The sequence below is a fragment of the Barbus barbus genome, assembly GCF_936440315.1.
Source record: "Barbus barbus genome assembly, chromosome: 6".
NCBI classification, from domain to species: Eukaryota; Metazoa; Chordata; class Actinopteri; order Cypriniformes; family Cyprinidae; genus Barbus; species Barbus barbus.
This window is the reverse complement of record NC_136734.1, coordinates 36,682,674-36,708,569: the sequence shown is the minus strand read 5'-3', so window position 1 is coordinate 36,708,569 and position 25,896 is coordinate 36,682,674. Positions and strand designations below refer to the sequence as shown.

At 37.4% G+C, this 25,896-nt stretch overlaps 2 protein-coding genes across 2 annotated transcripts in view; both read right to left on the bottom strand.

The window, feature by feature from the left end:
- Positions 1-4,900: 4,900 nt before the first annotated feature.
- Positions 4,901-19,452, bottom strand: LOC306870704 (allograft inflammatory factor 1-like). The gene is made up of 6 exons (XM_079418129.1): positions 19,109-19,452; positions 18,840-18,901; positions 15,226-15,292; positions 13,356-13,397; positions 9,257-9,419; positions 4,901-6,664 (listed from the first exon to the last, which is right to left on the bottom strand). Exons 1-6 carry the CDS (start codon positions 19,362-19,364, stop codon positions 6,577-6,579), a joined length of 678 nt encoding a protein of 225 aa, XP_079274255.1. The 5' UTR covers positions 19,365-19,452; the 3' UTR covers positions 4,901-6,576.
- Positions 19,453-19,893: 441 nt separating this feature from the next.
- The window catches only part of LOC306871197 (laminin subunit gamma-3-like), a 74,851-nt gene continuing 68,848 nt past the window's right edge, over positions 19,894-25,896 (bottom strand). Inside the window, exons 23-28 of the mRNA XM_079418971.1 lie at positions 24,235-24,378; positions 23,885-23,987; positions 23,030-23,232; positions 22,572-22,712; positions 22,217-22,319; positions 19,894-21,346 (exon numbers count right to left, since the gene is read on the bottom strand). Of these exons, the coding sequence (XP_079275097.1) occupies positions 21,096-21,346; positions 22,217-22,319; positions 22,572-22,712; positions 23,030-23,232; positions 23,885-23,987; positions 24,235-24,378 (945 nt within the window). The 3' untranslated portion in view covers positions 19,894-21,095. The remainder of the gene's footprint in view (positions 21,347-22,216; positions 22,320-22,571; positions 22,713-23,029; positions 23,233-23,884; positions 23,988-24,234; positions 24,379-25,896) is intronic.

Here is a 25,896-nt window from a genome sequence, read left to right as displayed (position 1 = left end):
AATGAACGGTAAGGTATTCCGGGGCTAATCCGCCGGATAAACATTAATTATGAAGTTACCAGTTAAATGTATATACATGTAAATACCAGTAACTCCATAATTAAAGTAACTTCATATTTTAGATACATTTAAAAACGAGTAACTTAAAACTAGTCAATTAACGTTTATTCGGCGGGTTAGCCCCGGAATATTACCGTTCGTATATGTTTCTGTATATACTCTCTCTCTCTCTTTGTGTATTATTACTGTTATATTGTAATTCTATAAAAGTTTAAGTACGCCAATATCGTTTATGTGTATTTACAATGCTACCGTGATCTGGAAAATGTTTTATATATATATATATATATATATATATATATATATTATATGTGTGTATTGTGAAAATTTTTTCATTTATTTGGTTAGGGTTCATTTGTCACATGCCATTGTTTGTGAACGATGCTGTTTTGCCGTCTGGCTCCAGTAGAGGGAAACACAGTCCATCACGACGACTCTCGCACAAACCTTTGCAACTGACTATAGTGTAAACAGCGCGAGTACAGTACTAATCATTTCATATCAAATTGCTGGTAATGCGGAACTTTTTAATCGGTTTGTCCTAACTCTGTTTGACTTGTTGCAAAGGTCAGTGTTACACTGTTTGGTAAATTTCTTGTTTTGTGTCAGTACGTGCTGTCCCTCAGGCAGAATGGGGAAGAGAAATAAAGAACAGCAGATTATTGACAGAGACCGAGTGACACGTAGACCTGCTGTTTAACAATGTGGAGGACCTGGTAAGAATTACCTTCTAAAACATTGTTTCACACATACATACATATAAGCTGTACGAAGAACTGAGTTGTGACTGTGGTCAGGCCAGCCTCCACTTTGAAAAACACGGTCATTCTAGCCGCCACGTTATTTTGTGGCGCGCGCATATACTAGGCGTTGCGGTAATAGCGTGTAAAAACTCAGATATAAGGAAAAGCAATCTCTTGCATTCATTTATTAAGCCAGTTTCTCTGTCAATAATGAATAAATGAATGAACGAATAAATAAATACATTTTAAATAATACAAATGTTTAAAAAACGGTCTGATAAAATGAAAATGACTTCAAATGTTCAGTAATATTAAATGTAGAATTTCCAAATAATATGAAAATAACTGTCTGATGAGAAATAACAAAATAAAAGCCATAAAATAATAAATCTCATATATGACCAGTTGTCATATATGAGATTTTATTTTGTAATAGAAAGTCAGACAGCTGACATTGGGCAAATGACTCTAAAAAGGAAATTCCCTGTTTCCACAGAACAATTTCAATTCAGATTGACAGTCCACTGTCCCAGGTTGTCACTCAACCAGTTTCAAAGACGATCTGATGTTGCATTACAAAATTAAAAATCCAAATCTCATATTATACTTGTTCTGCCTGTTATTTTGGATAGCTCTAAAAAGGAAACACCCTGTTTTCAAAGAACAATGTCAATTCAGATTGATAGTCCACTGTCTGGGTGTCAGCCAGTTTCAAGATGATCTGATGTTGCATTACATAATAAAAGCCTCAATCTCATATTCTACCTGTAGTGCTGGCAACGCTGCGGCCATGAGGCCCAGCATGCTTTGAAATGTCTTGAGAGGGCGAATGGCACCGATCTCGAAGGAGGTTGCGAGTTCTCGCATGGCCAAAGCACGTTCTAGCGCGACTATGGTTCTCATTTGAGTCCAGTTGAGAACTGTTCCCAAGAACGATATTCATTGGCTGGGAGACGCGTGCTTTTGGCGAAGTTAACCCTGAGTCCCAGGCGCTCTAGTTGGCTGAGGAGGAGGGTTCTGTGCAATAAAAGCTCCACCTCTGACTGGGCCAGATCGAGCCAGTCGTCGAGGTAGTTGAGAATGTGGACTCCCATCTGTCTCAGAGGGGAAAGAGCCGCGTGCATGCACTTCGTCCCAGGTGCTCTAGGTGGCAGAGGAGGAGGGTTCTGTGCAATAAAAGCTCCACCTCTGACTGGGCCAGAACGAGCCAGTCGTCGAGGTAGTTGAGAATGTGGACTCCCATCTGTCTCAGAGGGGAAAGAACCGCGTCCATGCACTTCGTAAAAGTGCAGGGGGCCAAAGACAGTCCAAAATGAAGAACCGTGTACTGATAAGCCACTCCCTCGAAGGCGAATCTCAAGAATCGTCTGTGATGGGGGGCTATCTGGACGTGAAAGTATACGTCTTTCAGGTCCAAAGAAAAGAACCAGTCCCCTGGCCGAATCTGCGAGAGGATCTGTTTCAATGTGATCAGCCTGAACAACCTCTTCATGAGGGCGCAATTTAATTGGACTGTCAATCTGAAGTGAAATTGTTCCGTGGAAACAGGAAGTTTCCTTTTTAGAGCTATCCAAAATCGCAGGCAGAACAGGTAGCATATGAGATTTGGAGGGCTCTAATTTTGTAATGCAACATCAGATCGTCTTGAAACTGGTTGGGAGACACCCCAGGCCAGTGGACTATTAATCTGAATTGAAATTGTTTTGTGGAAACAGGGAGTTTCCTTTTTAGAGCTACCTAAAATGAAAGACAAAACTGGTTATGAGTTTTTGGAGAGCATTAATTTCTGTAATGCAACATCAGATCATCTTGAAACTGGTTGAGTGACACCCTGGGGCATGGGCTATTAATCTGAATTGAAATTGTTTTGTGGAAACAGGGAGTTTCCTTTTAGAGCTACCTGAAATCAAAGACAAAACTGGTTATATATGAGTTTTTTCAGGGCATTAATTTTGTAATGTAACATCAGATCGTCTTGAAACTGGTTGAATGACACCCTGAGGTAGTGGACTATTAATCTGAATTGAAAATGGTCTGTGGAAACGGGGAATTTCCTTTTTAGAGCTATCCAAAATCACAGACAGAACAGGTAGAATATGAGATTTGGAGGGCTTTAATTTTGTAATGTCACATCAGATCGTTTTGAAACTGGTTGAGTGACATCCTGGGGTAGTGGACTATTGATCTGAATTAAAATTGTTCTGTGGAAACAGGGAGTTTCCTTTTTAAAGCTACCTAAAATGAAAGACAAAACTGGCTATGAGTTTTTGGAGAGCATTAATTTCTGTAATGCAACATCAGATTGTCTTGAAACTGGTTGAGTGACATCCTGGGGTAGCGGACTATTAATCTGAAGTGAAATTGTTCTGTGGAAACAGGGAGTTTCCTTTTTAGAGCTACCTAAAATCAAAGACAAAACTGGTCATATGTGAGATTTTGGAGGGCTTTTATATTGTAATAGAAAATCAGACAGTCCTGACATTGGGCAAATTACATTCTGGAGTGGTGTACTGTTAATCAAAAGTGAAACGTTTTTGTGGAAACAGAGCTTTCTTTTTATAACTATGTGAATTTACAGATAAATATGGTTATATGCAAGTTCACGAAAGGCTGTTATTTCTCATCAGTTATTTTCATGTTATTTGTTAATTCTACATTTAATATTACTGAACATTTGAAGTCATTTTCATTTCATCAGACCGTTTTTTTAAACATTTGTATTATTTAAAATGTATTTATTTGTTCATTCATTTATTCATTATTGACAGAGAAACTGGCTTAATAAATTAATGCCAGAGATTGCTTTTCCTTATATCTGAGTTTTTACACGCTATTACCACAACGCCTAGTATATGCGCGCGCCACAAAATAACGTGGCGGCTAGAATGACCGTGTTTTTCAAAGTGGAGGCTGGCCTGACCACAGTGAGTTGTGGGTGAGAACAAGGCCACTTCTATTGAGATCTGTAATGCAGAAGTCTGAGGAGGAAGTGAACCAGACTACGGAGTTTACACTTATGAAAAGATCCTCTTTACTAACATTATTCTGGAAACGCCCCAAAATAACTTCTGTTTTTTTGCTTTGTTTTGTTTAGAAAGGTTAACAAAAACAGTTAAGTGAAGTGGTTTACAAAACCTTACTGTAATTAAAGTTTTCATTCCCATCTTTCAAGCTGAACTTGTTTGAAAAATCACCTAACCTACACAGGCAGCATAAAACAGGGTGTCACAAACAAAACCCTAGACGTAATATCTAATTGTGGCCATTACCATACCCACAAGCATATTTTTTGAACATGCTAGTTTCACAGGCTTCAGATTAAATCCACAAGTGTGGGTTTTCATGGCTTCCATCTATTCATACATCTATGTGGTTTCCATTAGGACTGTTTGAACATTATAGACTTCAAACACAGCAAGAAAGCTCCATACATACTCAAGAGACAGCTGAAAGCATATTGTGTTACAGACTAACTTTTGTGCTTAACTAAATTTACATTGGAAATCCAAGTGAACATAATTACGTAGCTTAGTTTACTTATCTAAATGCTGAGAAATTACTTTGTTTACATAAATAATTTTAATTATTAATAGACTACACTGCCATTAAAGTTTGGGTTAGTGAGATGTTTGTTTTTCAATGCATTTGTACAGCAATATAGTAAAATATTACAATTTAAAGTGTTTTCTATATTAATGTATTTTTAAAAATGTGCTGCTTAATATTTTTTTGTTGAAACTATGATATTTTCTTTATAGATTCTGTGATGAATAGAAATAACAGCATTTATTGAATTAGAAATTTGTTGTTGCATCACGTCCTGTCACTTTTGATTAATGTGTCCTTACTGAATTATATTTTTTTAAATAAATAAATAAATCTTACTGACCGTCCACATTTCCTAACACACACCGACTTTTTTTTTAATGTTATGAAAGATTGTAAGAACAAAATCTACTTTATAATAGTTTTTCACAAATTAGGACATACCCAAATGCCCCCAAACTGAGGTTGTGTCACATTTTGCACAATTCTGGGGGACAATTATATGTAGTACACTGTACACACAGACGTAAATAAAAGAGCTCCACTCATAGTTCAGGTGTAACAGTAGGGTATTTACTTCCTTTGGTGTTTGCCAAAAAAAAAAAAAAAAAAAAAAAAAAAAAAAAAAAGTTTACAAATGCCTCTGCTAATCAATATGCTGACAGAAACCGATTCATAATTCTAACAACTCATTAAAAATGCATTTCTAATAAATAGCAATACAGTGCAGCCCTCAATTCACACTTCACTGATTTTAAAAGAAATAAAAGCACGTCAATGAGATCAGCTTGAACAGAGGCACAGAAGTAAAACATGACGATCGACAGAAACAAAAGTTGCATTGTTTGCAGATGAAGTCTGAAATGGAAGTGAAAGCCACACCTGCTACTTCTGAGTGATGTCATTTAATCATCTTAATCTTTAAAAACCAAACAAAAAAAAAAAACCTTGAGATAATTTTGTTTTCCATACATAGCACATCTTATAAAAAAAAAAAAAAAAAAAAAATGGACAAAAGCACTACCGGAATATTTGCATCAGAGCAAGTCTGCTTGGGTTAAAACATGACAACATTTCCAAGGACTCCACCACACAACGATATTTCTTGGAATGTCTCAATAAGAATATAAATTCCAAGCACACGCGCGCGCACACAAAATCTGTTTCAAAGATGCTTCACTCAATCTCCACTCAAAACCTCTGCTACATCAAACTGAGTGAGGCACTTGGAAAGAGGGGTTTCAAACTAATCGGCTATAGTGACTAAAAACGATCAACGACATCTTTCCTTCAACATTTCCAATTGAAGCAGAATTTATAAAAGCATATCTTAAAATTGTGATTCAAAGCATATCTGCACAATAAATGTGAACTTAACAGTTAACGTGCATATATACGGTACAGTAACGTTACTGATTACAGTCATTTGGACGCATACAAACAGGTTAAAAAGAAACAGTCTGAAGACTGTGGAAAGTAAAAAAGGAACAGAACGAGCAAAGAAAGTTTGAGGAATGAACGGTCGTCCCTTTTTGCCTTCTGCCTCACTCAAATCCCAGTGTTCTCACACACTGCGCCTTCCTCTACAAAAATGTTAAAGGAAATCCTGCTTTTAGAAGCAGATCAAGCTAAATGAAAACCTTTTTTATGGCTGAGCACTAACTGAATCTTAAAAGACCCTCACGCACATCTACAATGTCACACTATAGGACTCGGTGTTTAAGCATAAGCTAAAGAACTCTTCAAGCGACTCAAATGGCAAACACGAACGTATTGAAATGAAAAAAAAAAAAAAAAAAAAAATCACACATTATGGGGAAGACGAAAAATCTTAATTCTCAATCTTAATTCTTAAAATCTGCCTTGCAAGCACAACTTGTGTCATCCCGTACACCCTATACTTAGTACACTTGCAGTGTTACACACTAAACTTCACTAGTACTTCAGCCACAGGATTTGTGCTTGTAAACACCATTCAAAAACACCTTTTTTATATAAATATATACATTTGTTTACTTATAAAAATCTACTATGTGCTTCGACTTCTTCACAGCAAATATATATAGACATCTTTCACTTTTTTCTTAATTTTGTCTGTCTATGAACTAAGATTTTCCCTGGATCTTGGCAAAAATATTCTAGGTAAGGCTATAGAAACCTAGCCCCTAATGTTAAATGGGTGGGATTTGCGAATGCAGGGATGTCAATTAAATCCATCTCCACTGGTCTATGGTAGGCTGGTGATGTCACGCTTGGGAGGGGGTCCACCGGGTTTACAGCTGGTCCCGTTAGCTTTGTCTTCAAACATCATAACCCTGTACGAGAGAAGAGAGAAAATTAATTTCAACCATCAAATCTAAAATATTTCACAACTGGGGTGTAGATACATACTATACACACACTTTTATAATGAATTTCTAAAAGAAAATCAACTCCTCTTGCCACCTAAAAGAAATTAGAACTAGTGGTCGACTGATGTATCGCCAAGGCCGATATATCGGCCAATATTTGGTATCTTTCAATTAACGGCATTGGCCGATAAATTTTTCTTTTTGGCCGGTGTGTTTGAGGTGGGACTTTTATTTTGACGGCACCGTTCTCAGCGCCGCTTCCTCTTGTTAGCTGTCATCATTTAGTTCTGTCTAATACGGATAGAAATCTAATAATCAGATCGAACTGTTAAACAAAGGAATTAAAATGTATACAAAAAAAGTATTATAACGATTGCTTTAATATTATTAGTAATAGAAAAGCAAGCATTATAATACTTTTGTTTGCCGTCAGCATTCAGCAAATATGCATTTATTTAAACAAATACAGTCAGTGTTTACTTACTTTAATTATATTTTTATTAAATATTTATTTATTTGTGAAAAATACTTGTCTTCTAAAGTATGTTTATTTTTCACATGAATTTAATAAATTTTCAAATTATTTGAAATTTCTTAAATATTGATTTAAAATAAATAAAAAATTATATCGTGTCATCCGCCACCCTGCTTTCCAAGATATCCGCATCGGCTGTCAAAAAACCCATATCAGTCGACCACTAATTAGAAACATGATTTAAAGTGGAAAAACAAGTGTTACACTTAAACAATATTAGCTTTGCAATTATTTTTATTAACATTTAATCTTATCACCATTACAAGAGACTTTATTCAAATAAATTATAATTTAGATATAATATTTATATTATAATTGTATTGTATGCAATTATAATATGACAGGTCAAGATTTTAGTATGCCCATACACAGTCCTACATTTCAAAGAATAAGGCTTCTATGTCCAAATATAGGCGTTTAAGAACATAGGGAGTTACAAATGTTGTGGTGTCCACAAGCTATCCCAGCTTCCCACTGAGTAGATTAGTAGAGAGAGCATAAGTGCACTGCAAGAGACAAGTGTTAAAAAAACTAAATAAAAACTAATAAAGAGATCAGACCAGCCTGTGAAACCACAAATGCTGGATCAGACAAAATTCTGGTGTTTTGGAGTTAAGAGATAGCTAAAAAAAAAAAAAAAAAAGGAACAGTGCAGAACTGCTGACTGATCTATTCACACCATGTGACTTTCTGTTTCAGGTAAACCTTGACAAATCTCTCATAAGCCCTTAACAAGCCCTGACTCGCCTGACAGCTAGTCACAAATCACCCATTCACAATGTGTAGAATACTGACAGATTATTAAAATCATCCAGCACAGCAAGAAATTAAACAAATCTAATTTCTACAGCATCACAGCAAAGAACCACACATTCAGTGATAGTGGTTATGATTAGTTCATTTGCTTAGGCAAAGCACCAGACAACTTTAGCATGAAACTCAAACGATACAGTTACGCAAAAAAATCAATCACCACAAATTGTGCAATTACTTTTCAAAATGTTCAGACAAACCAACCTCTGCTTGGTGTACCACAAAATGGGTGAAAAACCTAGCAAGCACATGTATGAGAGAAACTTGAAAACTCCAGTGTGTGCGTCCACACAAAAGCCTTGTGAAAAATGGCTTAAGATGTTTTCAATGAATCATGAAACTTGGCACAAACTAGTGTTTGTTGCAAACAATTTTCTTTTCCAAACTACAGCCATGTTTTTCACAAAAAAGGAAAAGAAAACAGGAAGTTGAAGGTTGTGTTTATCGCTTCCACTGAGACTAGGGAGGAGTTTAGTGGTACCCATGCCAACTTGGACAACATCCACACTTGTGTCAATGACAGCCATAATTAGGGGATGGCTGTATCTCCAACCCCACCCAAGAAAATGTGTGCTGTGTCATTGTATACACAAGTGTGTTTATACAAAATTGGATCATTAAAAATCTTACATGACATGATTTGATTATTTATTTTAAGAGGTTCTATTCATTAGTGAGCCACAATTTGTGTGCAAACAAATTCAAAGCAAGTCCAAATTATTGTACAAACAAATAAATGATTAAATACGGTCATAAAATATCAGAATTTTGCTAAATGAAATGACCTAGATAATGTGATAAATATTCATTTGTCAAGTATTACAATATAATTGACAGCCCTAGTTTAATATTATCAGTCACTTAAGGCAGTTTATTTATTTGACTGATTTAACGTCGATACTGAGGTACCAGAGGCTTGTACTGTACTAAAGCCAAATTTCTGGTATCGATCCAACCCCTAGTGTCTCATGATGTCATCACCTGTCACGGCAGATCCCTCTCCCACTGAGAGATAATGGCACAGATATGCTGATCCTGCACTAGATGTGCAGATGAGATTAAACATGCCAACATATCTAAAAATAACTGGACTGAGTCCAAGCACACGGCAGCAGGAAATAGCCTGACAATTCTGCACGATATTAAAAACAAGACGGAGAGATAACATGCATGAAGCAGCATGTTTAAACACGCATATACACACTTACAGTTTGAGAACAGCTGATCGCTTGCCAAGCATCATTTTCACAAAGTCCCTGTAGTTGATGGTGTCGCTGGAACCTCCCGTCACCTCCGAGATCATTTTCTTCATCTCCAGATGGGTCTTTGGCACACCCAACTTCTCCATCATTCGCTTCAAGCCCATCATGTCTGGAAACACAAGGAAAACTACTACAAACAAACTCTTACAGCTTGACAAGTAGATCCCTAATAAAGATGGGATGCTGAATAATTGTTCACCAAAGAACTAGTCAATTAATGAGGTCAGAATGTAGCCTGTATATTTGTTGAAGATCTGGTATTAACGCTGTTGAAGGGCTATATGGTACACTGAAGTCTTTGGTGAATGAGGCATCAAGTTCAAAATAGTCTAACTAGACTAAAAATGTGTCAAGAACCCTAGTTTTTGTGTGAGTGTCCCCTAAGAAAGAAAGAGTCTTATTTGGTGTACATGACACAAAAATTGGCCTAATTATACAAGGTCTACTAGTTTGGCACAACCATAATGCTCACAGAAATGCATTTAAACTTGCAATGTGCTGACATCATGAAGATAACACCACATACGTGTCATCTGTGCGGTGAGCCAGCCTCAGGGCTGATACTACAACACCAAGCATACTGCCAAAGAATAGAGCTACACAGAGCTGTCAGTGTCATCATTTGCATTAGTGGAATGATTTTCTCCTCACTGTGTATTCAATTTTTGTGTCCCATATTATACAGTACACCTCGCTCTCATAAAAACATACTTGCTACCACAAACTACACATTTATTCAAGTCTCCCATGAATCAGCCTCTGAAGTGCCCTTATTTCTGAGAAGCATGCTTCAGCTGTTTGGATTTACAATCAGGAATAAGGGCCTATGCCACTCTTCCCCAACATTTTATGTGGGCAAGCCTTCCATTTGCATAAAAATGCATGCTATACTTTTCTGAATGAAATAGAATCGGGAAACTTGTTGTTATTCAGGTAAAACTGACTTAACTAGCTGAAGTTTTTATTCAAATTCAATTTTCATTTCATGCTGCTAAGGGTGGCCCAACCAGTTATTAGGTTTAGGGGGCAAGCACTTTTTCACACAGGGCCATGTGGGTTTGGATTTTGTTTTCCCTTCATAATAAAAAAAACTGCATGTTGTGTTTACTTGTGTTATCTTTGATTAATTTTTAAATTAGTTTGATGATCTGAAACATTAAAGTGTGACAAACATGCAAAAGAATAAAAATCAGGAAGGGGGCCAACACTTTTTCACACCACTGTATGTCCATGTGACATCAGTGGCTCAACTTCAAGAAAACTTTGTGCACTAAGAAGACTAAAATAATTTATTCAACAATTCTTCTCCCCGAGTTACCGTCTTCCACCATTTTGGAGAGTACCACGACACATGTGCGTGCACTCCCCAGAAAGTAATCAGCATTGTTTATGTTCAGCATGCACACGTTTTCTCCTGAACGGAAAACAACGCTGATGACTAGGGCTGCAACAAACGATTATTTTGATAATCGATTAATCTAACAATTATTAGAACGATTAATCAACTAATCGTCGATTAATCAGTGAAATAATCGGTAGACTTTGATTATTCAGCTTTTGCAATTAGTTAAATATATTAAGTTTTACATATTCTAACAAAGGACACTTCAGCTTTAGAAAAGCATTTGTTATTATACATTTAATTGGTAACACTTTACAATAAGGTTCATTAGTTAACATGAACAATTCTTCTGCAACATTTATGAATCTTAAATGTTAATTTCAGCATTTACTAATGCATTTATAAAAATCACAAGTCGTGTTTTTTAACATTGATAAATGCACTGTGAAATAACATGAATAAACAGTGAACAACTGTATTTGTATTAACCAACATTAAAGCTATGGTCTACGATTTCAAAGATTGTTCATTATTAATAACCTCGTTTAGATGCTGGTTATGCTTCTACAGTACAATCCTAATAATATGAAGAGAAAAAAGAATGAAAAAAATCCATTCACTATTGGGTGTACACCCGCAGAGAAATTGACCAATGTAAGCTGTCCGGCCGGACAGCTTACATTGGTTAACTGCTCTCATCCAATCCCCTGCTCCATTCGCGTCTCCACCCACCGCACCCCACCCCACCCCCTCCTGCGACATGAAATTTTGCGCGAAAGTAGGCAGCATCAACTCAGCAATGGAGAAAAACCAACAAACAGACAGCAGCAAGCGGTCCCTGCTCGCCCCAACAGTCAAGGTTGGAAGAAAGAGAAAGTCAATTGAGGAAAGAGCAGAGATTAAAAAAAAAATGTGAAGAACGCCGGACTCAAAGCCGAATCAAAATATAGGGTCCACCATTGCCCGTTGGAGGAAGCTTCAGAGAAACCTTGGACTTAAAACCGACGCTGACATGGCTGACTTTTTGTTGAGCAGGTAAGCATTTATTTATACTTTTATGGTGTGGTGTATTACATAAATAGCTTTTTATCAGTCTGACAACATGATCATGCTACCGGTCGGCATTGGAATGTTAGCCGTTCAGCATCGCCTATCACGGGTCAAAGTAATTATATTTCTTGAAGTGCTTGACTATTTCAGTAGGCCTAACGTTAGCGGTTTTCTGTTCGAGCCGATAGAACATTGCATGTGTTGCTAATCTTGCGTGTGCGTGACCTCAAACGTGTGCCTCTGAGCTATTTTCCATGTTTACTCCTGCTTGACTGAGTGACGTTGTTCAGGTCGTTTCCCGGTGGGAGGGATCAGGTAGCACAGAGGGGAGGGGTGTGCGTGTGGAGGGGCGGGATGAGTTTTTTTTAAAATTCTGGCTTTCTCGAATGATTTTCAACATCGTAGACTACAGCTTTAACATAACTTAAAATACCTTATAGGACTATGATAACCAAAACAGTCCAGAGCTAGATCAAGCTTTGATCTCTGTAAAGCAAACTATCACTTTTCCCCCACTAATACAAATATTTTATCATTAGCTAGCTCCACACTGGAGAGCAGCTTTATAACAGAAAATCGAGTTGTAATTCTAATTGAAAGCGACACTGACTCTGGTTTTTCATGTTTAATAGCCTTAATTCAAGCAGCTTTATGGTATCTATTGCATAAAGTACTAACGTTATATAAATAAACATGATGTGACCAGACTTTACTGGAGTACTGAACTTCAGAGCTCATCAGACATCCAAATCGTTGTAATCAGATGCATTTTTAACTGCTGTTTTCTCCCCGCTGTCAGTTTTTGTTGCGTTCATTTCGTTACTGAGAGGAAAGCGCGCAATTATATTTACATATTCATCCAAACGCCGCTCAGGCAAAGAGTATAGAAGATACTCTTTGGCTAAGGTTCGGGTGTGTCTTCTCTTAAATTGCATCCAGGAGGGATTTTGAATTACATTATTGCGCTACATCGCCACACTGATCAAACCGTAGTATTGCAGGCTCTTACATTAGCTCATACGAGATCAAACGACTACTCGACAACAAAAATGTCGACAATTTTTTTTTTTTTGTTGACGTTAATGTCGACTAATCGTTTCAGCCCTACTGGTGACGTTGTTTGGGAACATTGCAGTTGTGTTGCCGTCTATGCAGGGTCACAGAACTCTCAGAATTTATCAAAATATCTTAATTTGTGTTCCGAAGATGAATGAAGGTCTTAGGTTTGGAACGACACGGGGGGGGGGGGGTAATTAATGACAGAACTTTCATTTTGGGTGAACTATCCCTTTAAGACGACTAAATTTAAAATAGGACAAACAACTAAATGAGCTAAATAAAAATTTTAATTCACCCCTCCCCCAAACAACTCAAATTAAACCACCCATTTAAAATTACAATTAAAATCATAAGATGTTTTTAATTATTCACAAGGTACGATTTTTGTTTTTTTAACAATGTTTTTAATTTCCCTCTCCTATCACGAGTCACTCCTACTCTTTCTACAGCACATGACAATGACCTTTAAGTTGGTTACAGGCGAGTTCTCATGTTTCCCATCTGTCAAGTGTGGTATCACCTACACAGGGAGCAGGACAAAAGAGCCCTTCCCCAATAACACTCAAAGACTTAACTACATAAGCACACACTTACCGATATCCCCTTGATCATTCAGGTCAAACTCGGCATATTTATCTGTGGATTGGGAAAAAAATTAAAATAAATATATGAGATTTTAATAGTCCAACAAGAACAAATGAAAATTCACACACAGCCACCAGCAACATCTGACAACGGCAGCATCTAGAGGTCAGGCATGTGACAGCTGCGGTTCAGAGGGATACAACAGAAGACTTTTGGAAAACACAGCATTTCTTATACGAAATGAGGTCTATTTCACAAAGGATGGCAGGCTATATCTGTAAATGAGGACAGCTAGTACTAGATTTGAATCTGTGTCCCATTTGATTTTGCTAGATTATTCTACCATTTCCTCTCTCTTCCCTCCATCCCTCTTATTCGGTGTTGTTTCATTCTCACAATGAAGCTTCTGTTGGAGTGGACGCATTGATAGTGTAACGGAGTCACCGTGAGAGGAGGCTGATGGGAAGGAGAGGGTTACAATGGCCCCCTATAAACACAAACGCAGCCTGTTCACCCCCGAGGTGAATGAGTGAGTGTGAAACAGAGCTGGCAAGAGGTCGACCGTCAAATTGCACCAACGCTGCCTAAATGTAACTCAGTTTTCACTGACTGAATCACTATCTCTCTAAATGGTTTTCTTTTTTGGATGGTGATCCCTCTCATTATCAACTGTATTCTTTCTCTCTTAACTCTCTCATTTCATTCTGCTTTTAGGGCAGCGGTGTACACACATACTGACATTAGTGGGTCAAACGCTCTGCAGCAAGTGCTCAGACTGTGTGTGTGTGTGCTTTCATTTCAGCAATGTCAAGAGAAATCTCAAGGGTTTGGCGCTCCTGTCCCTTGTGCTTTTGACTTCTGTCCTTTCCTTCCTTCCATTTTCTCATTCTGTTCAACAAAAAAAAAAAATCATTGTAACATTCAGAGCCACTTAACCCCTTTAACCTGATCACTGCCTCTTGATAATGACCCACAAACCCAAGCGGACACACTGGGGCCAACTGGTAGTAAATAATTCAGAGTTAAAAGAGGCCCTTGGGTAAAATTCAACATGAAACATGTCTCATAGTCAGTTATTTTTTTTTAAATAATCTGATGCATTATTGACTGACACAATATTCAAAGAAGGGCAAAAAAAATTGAGCAGGACTAGATTGGATTATGAAAAGTGGGCAATACACACCAAAATGGAGACAGGCAGATGGAGGGGAAGGCTTGAAAAGTAAGAGGAATTCATAATGTCAGCCAAAAATGAAAGATGTTTCAGATGAGGAGGATACACCGATTTTAAAAGTTTTGTCCAATACAGATAAAATAACTTGTGAATAAAACGTCACACTCTTTTGTCTAAATACTCTAGCACTTTCAGTCATCTCTAGTTTCAGAGACAGAGCAAGTTATCACATTTTAATAAAAAGATTACAAAAGAAAAACTTTTTTTTAAACTCTGAACACCACCAATCAATTGTGCACAATTAGACTTCATAGGTCATCTTTTGAGACGCATTAACATTAGAAAGAGAGGGAGGATGACTTAAGGATTCAGGTGACTGAAGTTTTCATGAGGGTTTTCAAAGAGAAAAGCAAAACCACACTTCAGCTTTGACCAAAAGGCTCAGCGGACTGTTCGTTTACATTCCAGTTGTCCTTTCCCACACACACACACACACAAACTGTTATTTCCCTCTCCCACAAGAAGCACATGTCCAAAACCCTTGGCTCTAAAACAACAAGGGGGCAAGTCCAGCACATTCCTGCAAGACCATATGGAGAAAGCAAGTCCATCACACATGCACAAACACCCACACAAGCTCTCTTAGCATTCATGCCACAAACGTGTGGACTATGTTGGCGTTTAAAAAATTTCAACTATCCTTACTTTTAAAAGAATCCAACTTCTCTTGTAAATCCTCTTCATCCCTGTACTTCTGATCTTCCATATACTCCTGCAAATAAGAGAGAAACAGAGTTAGCATGATCTCAAACTGGAATAGACTGGGTGGATGAATGATTATCTCTGTTTGGTTGTGCATGGCAGAAGACCAGAGAGGGCAAGCAAGCATGTGTCAAGTATCTTAGAGTGTGGATTCTCCGCCGTGTATCGTTTCATTCTCTAGAGCAATTTTGATGCCAAGGACACCCAAATATCCCCTTCCTTGAAAAACACAGGCAGCTATATTTTGTGTACACAGAGTCATATGATTGGGATTATTTCCCCATGTAAATTTAGCACTTTAAAGTTGGTAACATGAAATTTGTTGCATTGACCAACAGAAATCTATTTGGTTTGAAAGTGATTTATGGGTGAGCTTCATCAGGGCTTGGAAAATCGCTAGCCGGATGTCCCCAGGCTATTGTGTTTTCCACTCGGGCTACCAAAATGCATCACCACCCTGTCTGATCTTAAATACAAGAGTTCCCGCAAGTCCTTAAAGTCTTCAATTCAGTTATATCAAATTTAAGGCCATAAGTAATCTTAAATGTATAAGAAATGTCAACATTACAATTTCAAGAGATCTTACATAAGGACAGAAAGACGAGAATCGATCGAGATGATTAAACTTCAGTTTCATCGAATAAATGGGAGCAGCACGTTTCAAGTCAAAACGCAGCGTTGGTGTTTTTATACGAATGCATCTCTGAAGGGAACCGACTGTATTCAGCGAAATTTCGATGGCATTTTCATTTAATCTTGCCAATAACGCTGCGTTTATGAGCGCAGGACTGCTTTGTATTCAATCGTTATCGGGAAAATGCTATATTTTGCTTTTCCAAAAGCGCCACCTACTGGCAGGGACTGAATCTGCATTTTCAATAAGCCTTTCTGCGGTTTATGTTCAGATCAATGCAAAAATCTACCCATATTTTTATCCAACAAACACAGAGACACGTAGACACTGTGACTTCTAAAAAGATATACATTTGTTTTAAATTAATATGATAAGTTATGGATTTGACTCATCCATATTTCTAAAAATAGAAATGTCGAAATTTAATTCATTTCAGCCTACCAAAATCTGAAGTGCATTACTGACAATAGCCAACAGCCATTTTTCGCCCAAGAAATTTTGCTAATGTGACTGCACCTTTAGTGTTAGTTAGAGGATAAGCATGCTTCATAAATGCAGGCTGCTAGCTTGTGTAGTTTGTGCTAGCTAGCGTGTTATCAGAAAACAGGACAGTGCATAATAAAAAGACAAAAACAACACAGGCCGGAATATTCTAACATGTTTGTTAATGATCTTTGATAAGATTCTGCATGAGGCTCTTAAATCAAAGATCCACATGTTTGATACGAGCCTTCACGATCAGAGGAGTATTAGAGTGGGTGTGCATATGAGGGCGATCACGCAGTGTGTGTGGGTGTGTTTGAGTGGATTTTAATTATGGCTGTTGGGAGATGCTGCTGACTAAGTGAAGAAACGTGCTGTAAAAGCAAACAGCATGTGTGTGCGAGGAGCATCAAGCAACCTTGAACAGTCAAGTATGACTCATGACGTCTCGTCTCTGCTCTTTCGCTCTAACCCACACATACTGAGAGAGGGAGTAAAAATAAGATAGATTAACAAACCGTGGTCAAGTCGTGATACAGTTTTAGAATTAGATGAAAACTGCACTGTGAGAATCGGCCCTCTTGAGTCGTGCTGAGAGATGAAGAGCACGAGTACCACCTTCTACGTCAGCCAAGTCACGACTACACATCGACATTCCTTCACATCAGAACTCGAAACCGTGAATTTGCTTCATTTGATAAGCAGTGTTTGCTTTTCACTGGCCTGCAGTATCTCATCGTTACCACTGACAGATCTTATCAGATTATTAAGCATCAACACATTTGACTGACGAAAACATGCAAGAATATGTAGATATCATAGAACACCCTCAAAATCAGAAAGACATTAGCCTCCGTTTTACTGAAAGAAAATTAAGGCTATTTTAGCAAGATTTTCATAAAAATCAAGCACATTCCCCTAATTTTTTATTACCATAAAGGACCAAGAAAGAGACCATTATCATTACTGTAGAGCAAAAGCATTTTATTTAGTATTAAGCACATAAAACACCATAATTTATTTATTAATTATTATTTAGTCCTTAAAGGATGATTTTCAGAACTGTACTAAAATAATGAGAATAATTATACAGAATAAGAGAAATTACAAATAAAACAAAGGTCAAATGTCTGGATGCATTATGGTAACAAGAATTGGATGGGAAATGTGCTTAAAGTCACATTACAATGGAAATAGTGAAAGAATGGATACTTAGCCTAGTTCAAACCATCAGTTGTTGAATGGAAGACGACAGATCAGAACATTTAATTGACCCTTTTCCTGAGAATCACTTCAGCACTATGTGCAGGTAAGCATTGCAGATGTCACTACTAGTATGCCAGTGCATGACCTGATTTTCTACTTATTTCTGAGTGTTCATGTGACCAGACCAAACTGTCACTCCCACGAGAGAGAGAGAGAGAGAGAGAGAGAGAGAGAGAGAGAGAGAGAGAGAGAGAGAGAGAGAGAGAGAGAGAGAGAGAGAGAGAGAGAGAGAGAGAGAAGGCGCTGAGACTGCGGCTCAAATGCCACTGCTGCCCACTCCTCAATCTCCCTCCCATATAATGGGTCCATTCATGCTGCATCACAGACACCTGTTTCCCGTCTGAGGGCGCAGAGACAGCTGGCTGCGGGGGGACACACGGCCTCTTATCACATCAAAGAGTGCAAATCTTAAATATTAGCTTCAAAATAACACTAGTCAAGAAAATAAGCCTCTTGGGATTTTCATTAAAAGGTCTGGGTTTGTTTCAAACGATCAACACGAGGTCACCATCTTTATTTAAATGTTAAGCACGTCATTTTTTATTTTAAAATACTTTAATATTAATAAGCTTATTGTAGTAACCAGTTGTATGTTGATTTCACTAAAACTATTGTTTGAGGATCTTGGCCCCTCACAACACACTAACCCAGACTCAGCCAATAGCGTGAGTTTAGGGCGGGGCTATCTGTTTGTCCGAACAATGGCGGACGGCCAAAGTGTTTGGGGGAATCCTCGAGCGTTTAACGCAGCTGTGAATGACTCATGATGAGCGGGTTGAACTGGGCTGCGTCTAACGAGATAGCAACTTTTATCAGCTTTATAGTTTGCTGCAGTATTAAAATAAGAAGAAAATCCTGTCTCCGTTGGAAGCTCAATAGATTTTGAGGCACAGTCCTGCTCTGGATTGTGAAATGATCTGCGGCTTAACGTGGTCGAGCTGTCTAACTAAATTAGGTCATGCTGCTGTAAAATCGAGCTTAACAATTCTGCCACTGTCCAAAATAACATTTAACAGCTAAAAGATCACAGAGAAGAGTACAGTAAATTAATAGCCTCGCTAATATTTAGAGACAAAGCGGGAACATCAGGGTAAATGGAGGCGGCTCAAGGCCAGTGAAATAATCTCTCCTCCCCATTCAGACAATAATAATCCATCAGCGTTAGTTTATTTACCTTATTGATTTCCTCCAGCTTCTCCCTCTGTTGTGCTTTGAGTAACCCGAAGGCTTTTCCGCCTGAAAAATGAGACATAGTGACCGTTACACATACCCGTCTGGATGTTTTAGTTACCCAGGCTGTTTGGTGCACTTGCAGGCATGAGACAAGGACAGTCGGCCGCTAACGGCACACACGCGCGCGCACAGAACAAAAACAGGCTTCGCGCGGATAACAGTAAATACAGCATCATTTCACTAAAAACAGACCGGCGACAAACGATATACCTTGTAAATCCAGGTTCGAAGGCATGCTGGGACGGTCGAGCGGTGGTAGTGAGGAGAGACACTGGTGTAGGTGACTGCTGGCGTCGGTTGTGCGGGAGAGAGGGAATCTCACGCTTCTTAGAGGCGCAGGTCTCCCTGTGATGCACTCGCTGCTCGCCAGGAATGCAGCTATATACTCCACCGTGCGGTGAAGAGAGGTGATGCAGGCCATAGACGGAACAGGGACGCGTTCTGCCAGCCAGTGTTCTTTTATCATGTATAAAGCTATTTGTAATTTAATTAGTCATATATACGCTTATATAACGCCTTCAGCGTCCCAACCGTACTCAATTCCACGATGTAGTGACTATTAAAGGACTTTTTATTTAGTTAGTTTTGCACACATCATATTGCATGCAAAACTGTTTTTTTAAAACGTAGCCTACTCCTATCTTATCTTTCTCATCGTTTAATTTTCAACTTAGAACATTTCATTTCCTGTTATTACTGTTGCACGCCTCATTTAGTTAGTTTTGTACATTTATATTGTATTTCACAGTTGCGATTTGTTTTTTTTTACTTGTGCACTCTGATTAGAATACATATTATTTTTTTCTTCATCGTTCATCATCTTAACATTTAATTTTTAACTCTCAGCTTAGGCTATCTGTGATTTGTTCTATCTCTGCTTTGGATCTGCAAGTCATAAGCATTTAATTTCCTGCAGTTACTGTTGCATGATTTAATGTGCAGTTGATAAATAAAGTTTGACTTGATGTGTGTGGGTTTCATTAAAGACAGGTTTTAACATTGTTGCTTTTAATGATTTGCATTTGATACTACAGCATTTGTATTAACAGTGGTTAACTAGAACTGTTAGTGATTACTGATAATATATAAATATGGCAGTTGTTATGAATTCAGGTTTTTGTTATGCAATATGGATGTGTATTATAGTGTGAAGTGTTCAATCTGGTTGTCTGTTTTTGACAAATGGTTCCCTTTGTATTGAAATAAAAGTTAAGCAAAGTGTCTCTAGTCTTGGGTTCAATGGGGTTAAGAACATTTAAAGGGCACTAGGCTCAGAGAACAGATCAAAAGCTCAGTTTTCACAGGAAGCAGCTAATACAATAAGCCATGATACATCAAAACTGAAGACAAGCAAACAATGGCCCACACAGGCCTCCATGTTGATAATATATCCCAAATAATGGAACATTTCAGCTATTCATAGCCAATTCCTTTTGTGACTATAATTTATGAACAGATGGATAATAAGCACAAAAATAAATATTTAATATGCCATGTTAGATATTAAATAATAAGTTGCATGTCAACAAGCTCACAAGTAAACACACTCATAATGCATGATCACACTCTTGAGAACAGCATGACACAATATGTTTATTTGGTCTTGATTTACTCACTTTAAAAACAATTTTTCAATTTGCAAACTCGTGTGCAAGACATTGTATACAACAACCAAATGAATTTGAGTAGATGGCTCCCTCAAGTGGCCAAAAAGAGACCATATTTTAGGAACTCCCATTAGTTAAGGTTAATGGATGGGAAATTACTACAGTACATTGCATGCGAACTTCATAATGTCAGTCTGCAAAACCTCAATATTTAAGCATAATGTCAATGTGATCATCTTGGAAGCCCAATAAAGATTTTGCTTGAATACTGATGGTTTAAATTCAAAGTGCTACAGTGTATAAATGCCATCACTTGCATTGTGACTTTTTACCAGTAGAGTAAATAAGTAAAGCCACTCTGTATTCACAACAAATTAATGTTTATATAGAATGTGTCATTAATATGTTCAGTATTGCTTTTCTAACAAGATGCAGCTGAAGGAGGAATGGAGAGGGGGATCTCAGAGGTTTGTTTTTGTTCTTTAGCTTCCCTTGATTCAGATTTTCTGAGGCGACTAACTCCTTTGAGCTACCTCAGTGTCTCTCTAAAAAAGACTACATAACTGATTTGACTTCTTCCTCCCCCCTGCTTAGTGCCCCTTTTGTGGGCATGTTTTAGGCAAGTTCTGGGCGATGTCTGTCAGACTGTCTCTTTCTTCTCGTATCTCCTGCAGGCTCTGTTCAAGATTTTGCAGCTGTTTCTCTTGATCGTGCGCAGCACTGTGGAGCCTCTGAATCTTTCCAGTGAGAGATGGACTCTCCACAGCACCCTGGAGAACACGAAGACGGGCTGCCGTCTCATTCAGAATACGATCATAGTTCTCCAGCACCACATTAGCATCTGCTCACATCAATGGGAGAAGAGTATGATTTTGAGATTATTGCTGGAGGAATACGTTTGTTCCATCTTTTAAAAAACACATAAAAATGAACAACTACTTCATAAAAAGTTCTTGTCCTAGGTATAGGGTTGCAGGGAAAATAAAATAAAAGTGCTGTTAATCGATAAAATTAATTGCGATAATTCATTTCTTTTTAAATATACTTTAATATTGCAATAATTTCACATTCAATCTTCAAATGAATGTAGAAACAACAAAGAGATAATATTTTTAATATTCGTTAAGTGGCATCTTTTTATGACTATACTAACATTACAGTATAATCGAGAGCTCGGAATTTGAACATTTATTAGACTTTAAAGAACTTTCTGCACACAAACCCATTATAATAAAATTCATATTTACATGTGCCCTTCAGCAAGTAGGAAATCTACAGAAATTGAATAAAGTTATCAAACACTAAATTCTAAATGAAACAGATGACTCCTTTAAGCTACAAAAGTTATTGATTTCCTGTTTTTTTGTTCTCTGATTAACGAACATCACAGCAGCTGGGTTATTAGGTTATCTGGCTGCTATTACTTCGCTGAGGCGAAGTGGAGTGCACATCTGAAAAGTGTGGTCGTAAAGACGTTCTTCGTCAAAATAAACGCAATTATTGTCAAGAAAAAAAGCAGCAGCAGTTGTGAGCGGGGTGGCCAACCCTTGCTACCTCAATGTCTATCTGAAAGACTAGATAACTGCATTAACTGTGTTAAATATTTTTTAACACTGTTAAACTGGAAAAATTAATCACCCATGTTAATGTGCTAATTTTGACAGCATTAAAAATAAATAAAATAAACATTTAAATAAAATAGTGAATTTACCCAGTTGTTTAAGGAGCAGAGTTAGCGTCTTTGTAAAGGACTCCAGCTGACTCTTGGCTGTCTCCATGCTGCCTATCACACTCCTTGAAGAAAGCTGGATGTCCTGAGGAGAAATGGCACATCAGCATCATTGCTATGCAAAAACAACCTGCTCGGTCACCTAATCTGGATATTACAGACACTTTACTTTTTTTTTTCTGTGGAACATGTACTGCAGTGTCTCCAACCCCCTAAACAGAACGGTAGTACTGAATGTCCTGGAGAAGTCTGTGTTCTAATAATAATGACATTGAGGTCCTATCCAACTGGACAAACATTGGCAATTCCACTATCAAGTTAATGCCAAATTGTTTACCTCTGCCTCCATGGTTTCCTGTTTCTGTGCAGCTTGGCTTTCCAGCTCAGTCAACTGCTCCAGGGTGGTGTCCACAGCTGATCGCAACTGTCCAGATGCATGCTTTGTCCGTTTCCCCTGCGTGAGGGACACTTTGGCATCCTGTCATGAATAACAGCATAACAGGGCTTTCAGTTCCCATTGGTTCTTGCTTCAGTCCAGGCTCCTCGAGTCAATGCAGTGTTTATACACTTAGGATCTGATTTGACTAAATTGCCTTTCAAAGTTCCGGTATACACAACATCACAATTTGTTTAACAGAATGAATTATAGCAAAAAAAAAAAAAAAAAAAAACTTTACTGACAAATACTTTGATTTAGTGACTGCATAATTCAGACAAAGAAACTTTAGCTGAACAGGACTGACAGATATAACCACTTTTGTTTTTTGAATACATGTGTGCTTCAGCGTAGCCTACTTTAGCCACCGCATCTGCAGATTCCTGGGCATGTTTAGCTGTGCTGCTCACAGCCGTAGCATTCTCCACTGCAGGCTTGATCATTCTCTCTGTCTGCTTGACTCTTTTCTTCACATCCACCAGGGTCTTTTCTTTCAGCAACTTCTCTCTCTTCAGATATCCTTTGCTATATGTGGGCAGTTGAGGCCAGTCCTGCTCCATGTCTACAGCAGAGAACATTTTTACAGTGTAGAGTACATTATCACGCCATTTTCACATTTCCATTCCATTATACACTAGCATTCAAAAGCTCAGTAAGATTTCAAAGCCACTATGCTCACCAAAACAGCATTTATTTGATCAAAATACAGCAAAAACAGTAAAATTGTGAAATACTATTATAACTTAAATGAAGTGTTTTCTATTTTAAAAGCTGAATTTTAATCCAATCTTCGGTGTCCTTCGGTGATCCTTCAGAAATCATTCTAATATTTGCTGCTCATGAAGCATTTATTAGTATTATAAAGGTGAAAACAGTTGTGCTGCTGAATATTTGTGTGTAAACTATATATTTTTAGGATCCTTTGATGAATAGAAGGTTCAAAAGAACAGCATTTATTTGAAATAGAAAATGTAGAGTATAAATGGCTTTACTCTCTTTTAATGCCCTTTTTTTTCATTACAAATGCCTAATTTTAACCTCGTTTAACACAATTTGCAGTACAGTTTTTAACATTATACAGCTTAGAAAAGTCAAGTTGAAATTAGGACACATTTACTTTTATATTTAACTCATTTATTGCTGTCATAATTTGAAAACGGATTCTTTGAATCAACAGTGAAAATATGAAAGAAGTAAAAAGCAGAATAATTTACCTTCCAGAGCCTTCTGTAAAGACAAGATCTCCGCCTCAACTTCTTTCCCTGTCACCACGGAGGAGACGGCTGACACCTTAAATCCCTCAGCCACAGCCGTCAGCTTCAGATAAAAACACAAAAGATGCATCTCATTACACTGTCTTTTGGCGAGAAATTGTCACATTTGAATTTGCTTTGAGCTGAGAACACATCCCTGTTGTTTATTCTCTTGTGCTGTAACATTTCCCACCAGACTAACTAGCAGGAGGTGCTAAAACTCACAGGATGAAAGAACTGCTACACCTCTAATTACTAGGACTTTATTATACTTCTTTGTGCGCTTCTTTAGCAGTGTGATCAGGCTTTACCTGCTTGAGCTCTTGAACAGTTTTCAGGTGTTTTTCAGCACTGTCCACTTGAGGCTGTATTTTCTCTCTGGTCTTATTTATCAAATGATCTTTGGACTGGACAGAAACGTCCAACTCAGCTGTCCTGTTCATCAGGTTCTCGATCTGAAATACAGATTAATTTGGTTCAGAATTTATTCTTTCGATGATCTCCACACTCAGAGCACACTATTTATTTATTTAAAACAATAAAACTATTTTTATTAATATTTTATTGCCAATGGCCTGAGACTCTGGGATATGCTCCAGCCCCGCGACCCTGCAGGGGATAAGCAGTATGGAAAAAGGGTGGATTTTTATTGGCATATCAGCATCAATAATAATGAAAAAAAAAAATAAAATGCAAATAAGCGTAATACAGATTACAACAAATATATTATTGCTAAAGATCTTTTGATTTTATATTGTTAAAAATCCTCCAAATTTTGCATGTGAATTTTTTTTAAAAACATCCATTAAGGAACGTTCTAGATAAAACCAACACCTATTAGAATTAAAAGGATAGTTCACCCAAAAATGAAAATTCTGTCATTAATTACTCACTCTCATCTCGTTCTAAACCCGTAAGACCTTTATTCATCTTCAGAACGCAAATTAAGATATTTTGGATGAAATCCGAGAGCTTTCTGACCATGCATAGACAGCAATGCAACTGTTATTAAGATGAGAATATTTTTTTGTGCGCAAAGAAAACAAAATATCCATTTTAACAATGTCCTTAATACCTTTCTGGGCCTTGAACGTGGTATTTGTGTTGTTGTCTAGGCAGGGTCAGAAAGCTCTCGTATTTCATCAAAAATATCTTAATTTGTGTTCCGAAGATGAACGAAGGTCTTATGGGTTTGGAACGACATGAGGGTAGAGCTGTGCGATATTGACAAAAAAAATGATATCTCAATATTTTCTGGGATTTTTTGATAACGATAATTAGACGATATTTTGCCGAGTGTGTTATTGTGCTTATATCTGACTACCATGGACAGCTGCAGTTTTTGATATTCTTCATATCCTTAAGAAATGAATATTTTCCTATAAGTTTAAATTGATATTTACCTTTTATGGGCATTTTTACCTTTAATAAAGCCTTTTTTTCTAAAAGTGTGCATCTTTTGAGTCAAATTCTTACATTTAATCAGTCAGTTAGAATAATAAGACATTTAGTCTGTTACCAAACAAATGAAACCAGTATCATCAAAATGAATCTTTGCAGAAGTTGCATCTGAAGTGGCTTTTAGATATATTTACACACTGTTTAATGCAGCTCAGAGGGACATGGAGTGCTTTAACCTGCAGTTACAAATGCATAATGGTTTGCATTGAATACTGACATTTGAAATTATTTTAAAAATGAAAAGATACTTTAAATGTGAAATTATAACCGCCAGTAGATGGCAGAAAGTTACTGTTAATAAGTGAGTCATTGCAACTGAACCAAATCATTATAGCCTAAACATAGATCCGGGGTGATATGGAAAAAAATATCCCGATATTTTTTTTTTCATATCAGTCGATATCGATAATTATCATAATAAATGTAAAATCTTTGTGTCTTTCAAGTTTAAAGCCAAATTTTTTCTCCAAAGTGAAAGTTGATCTAAAAATTTGGATCAGGATTTTCAGCTT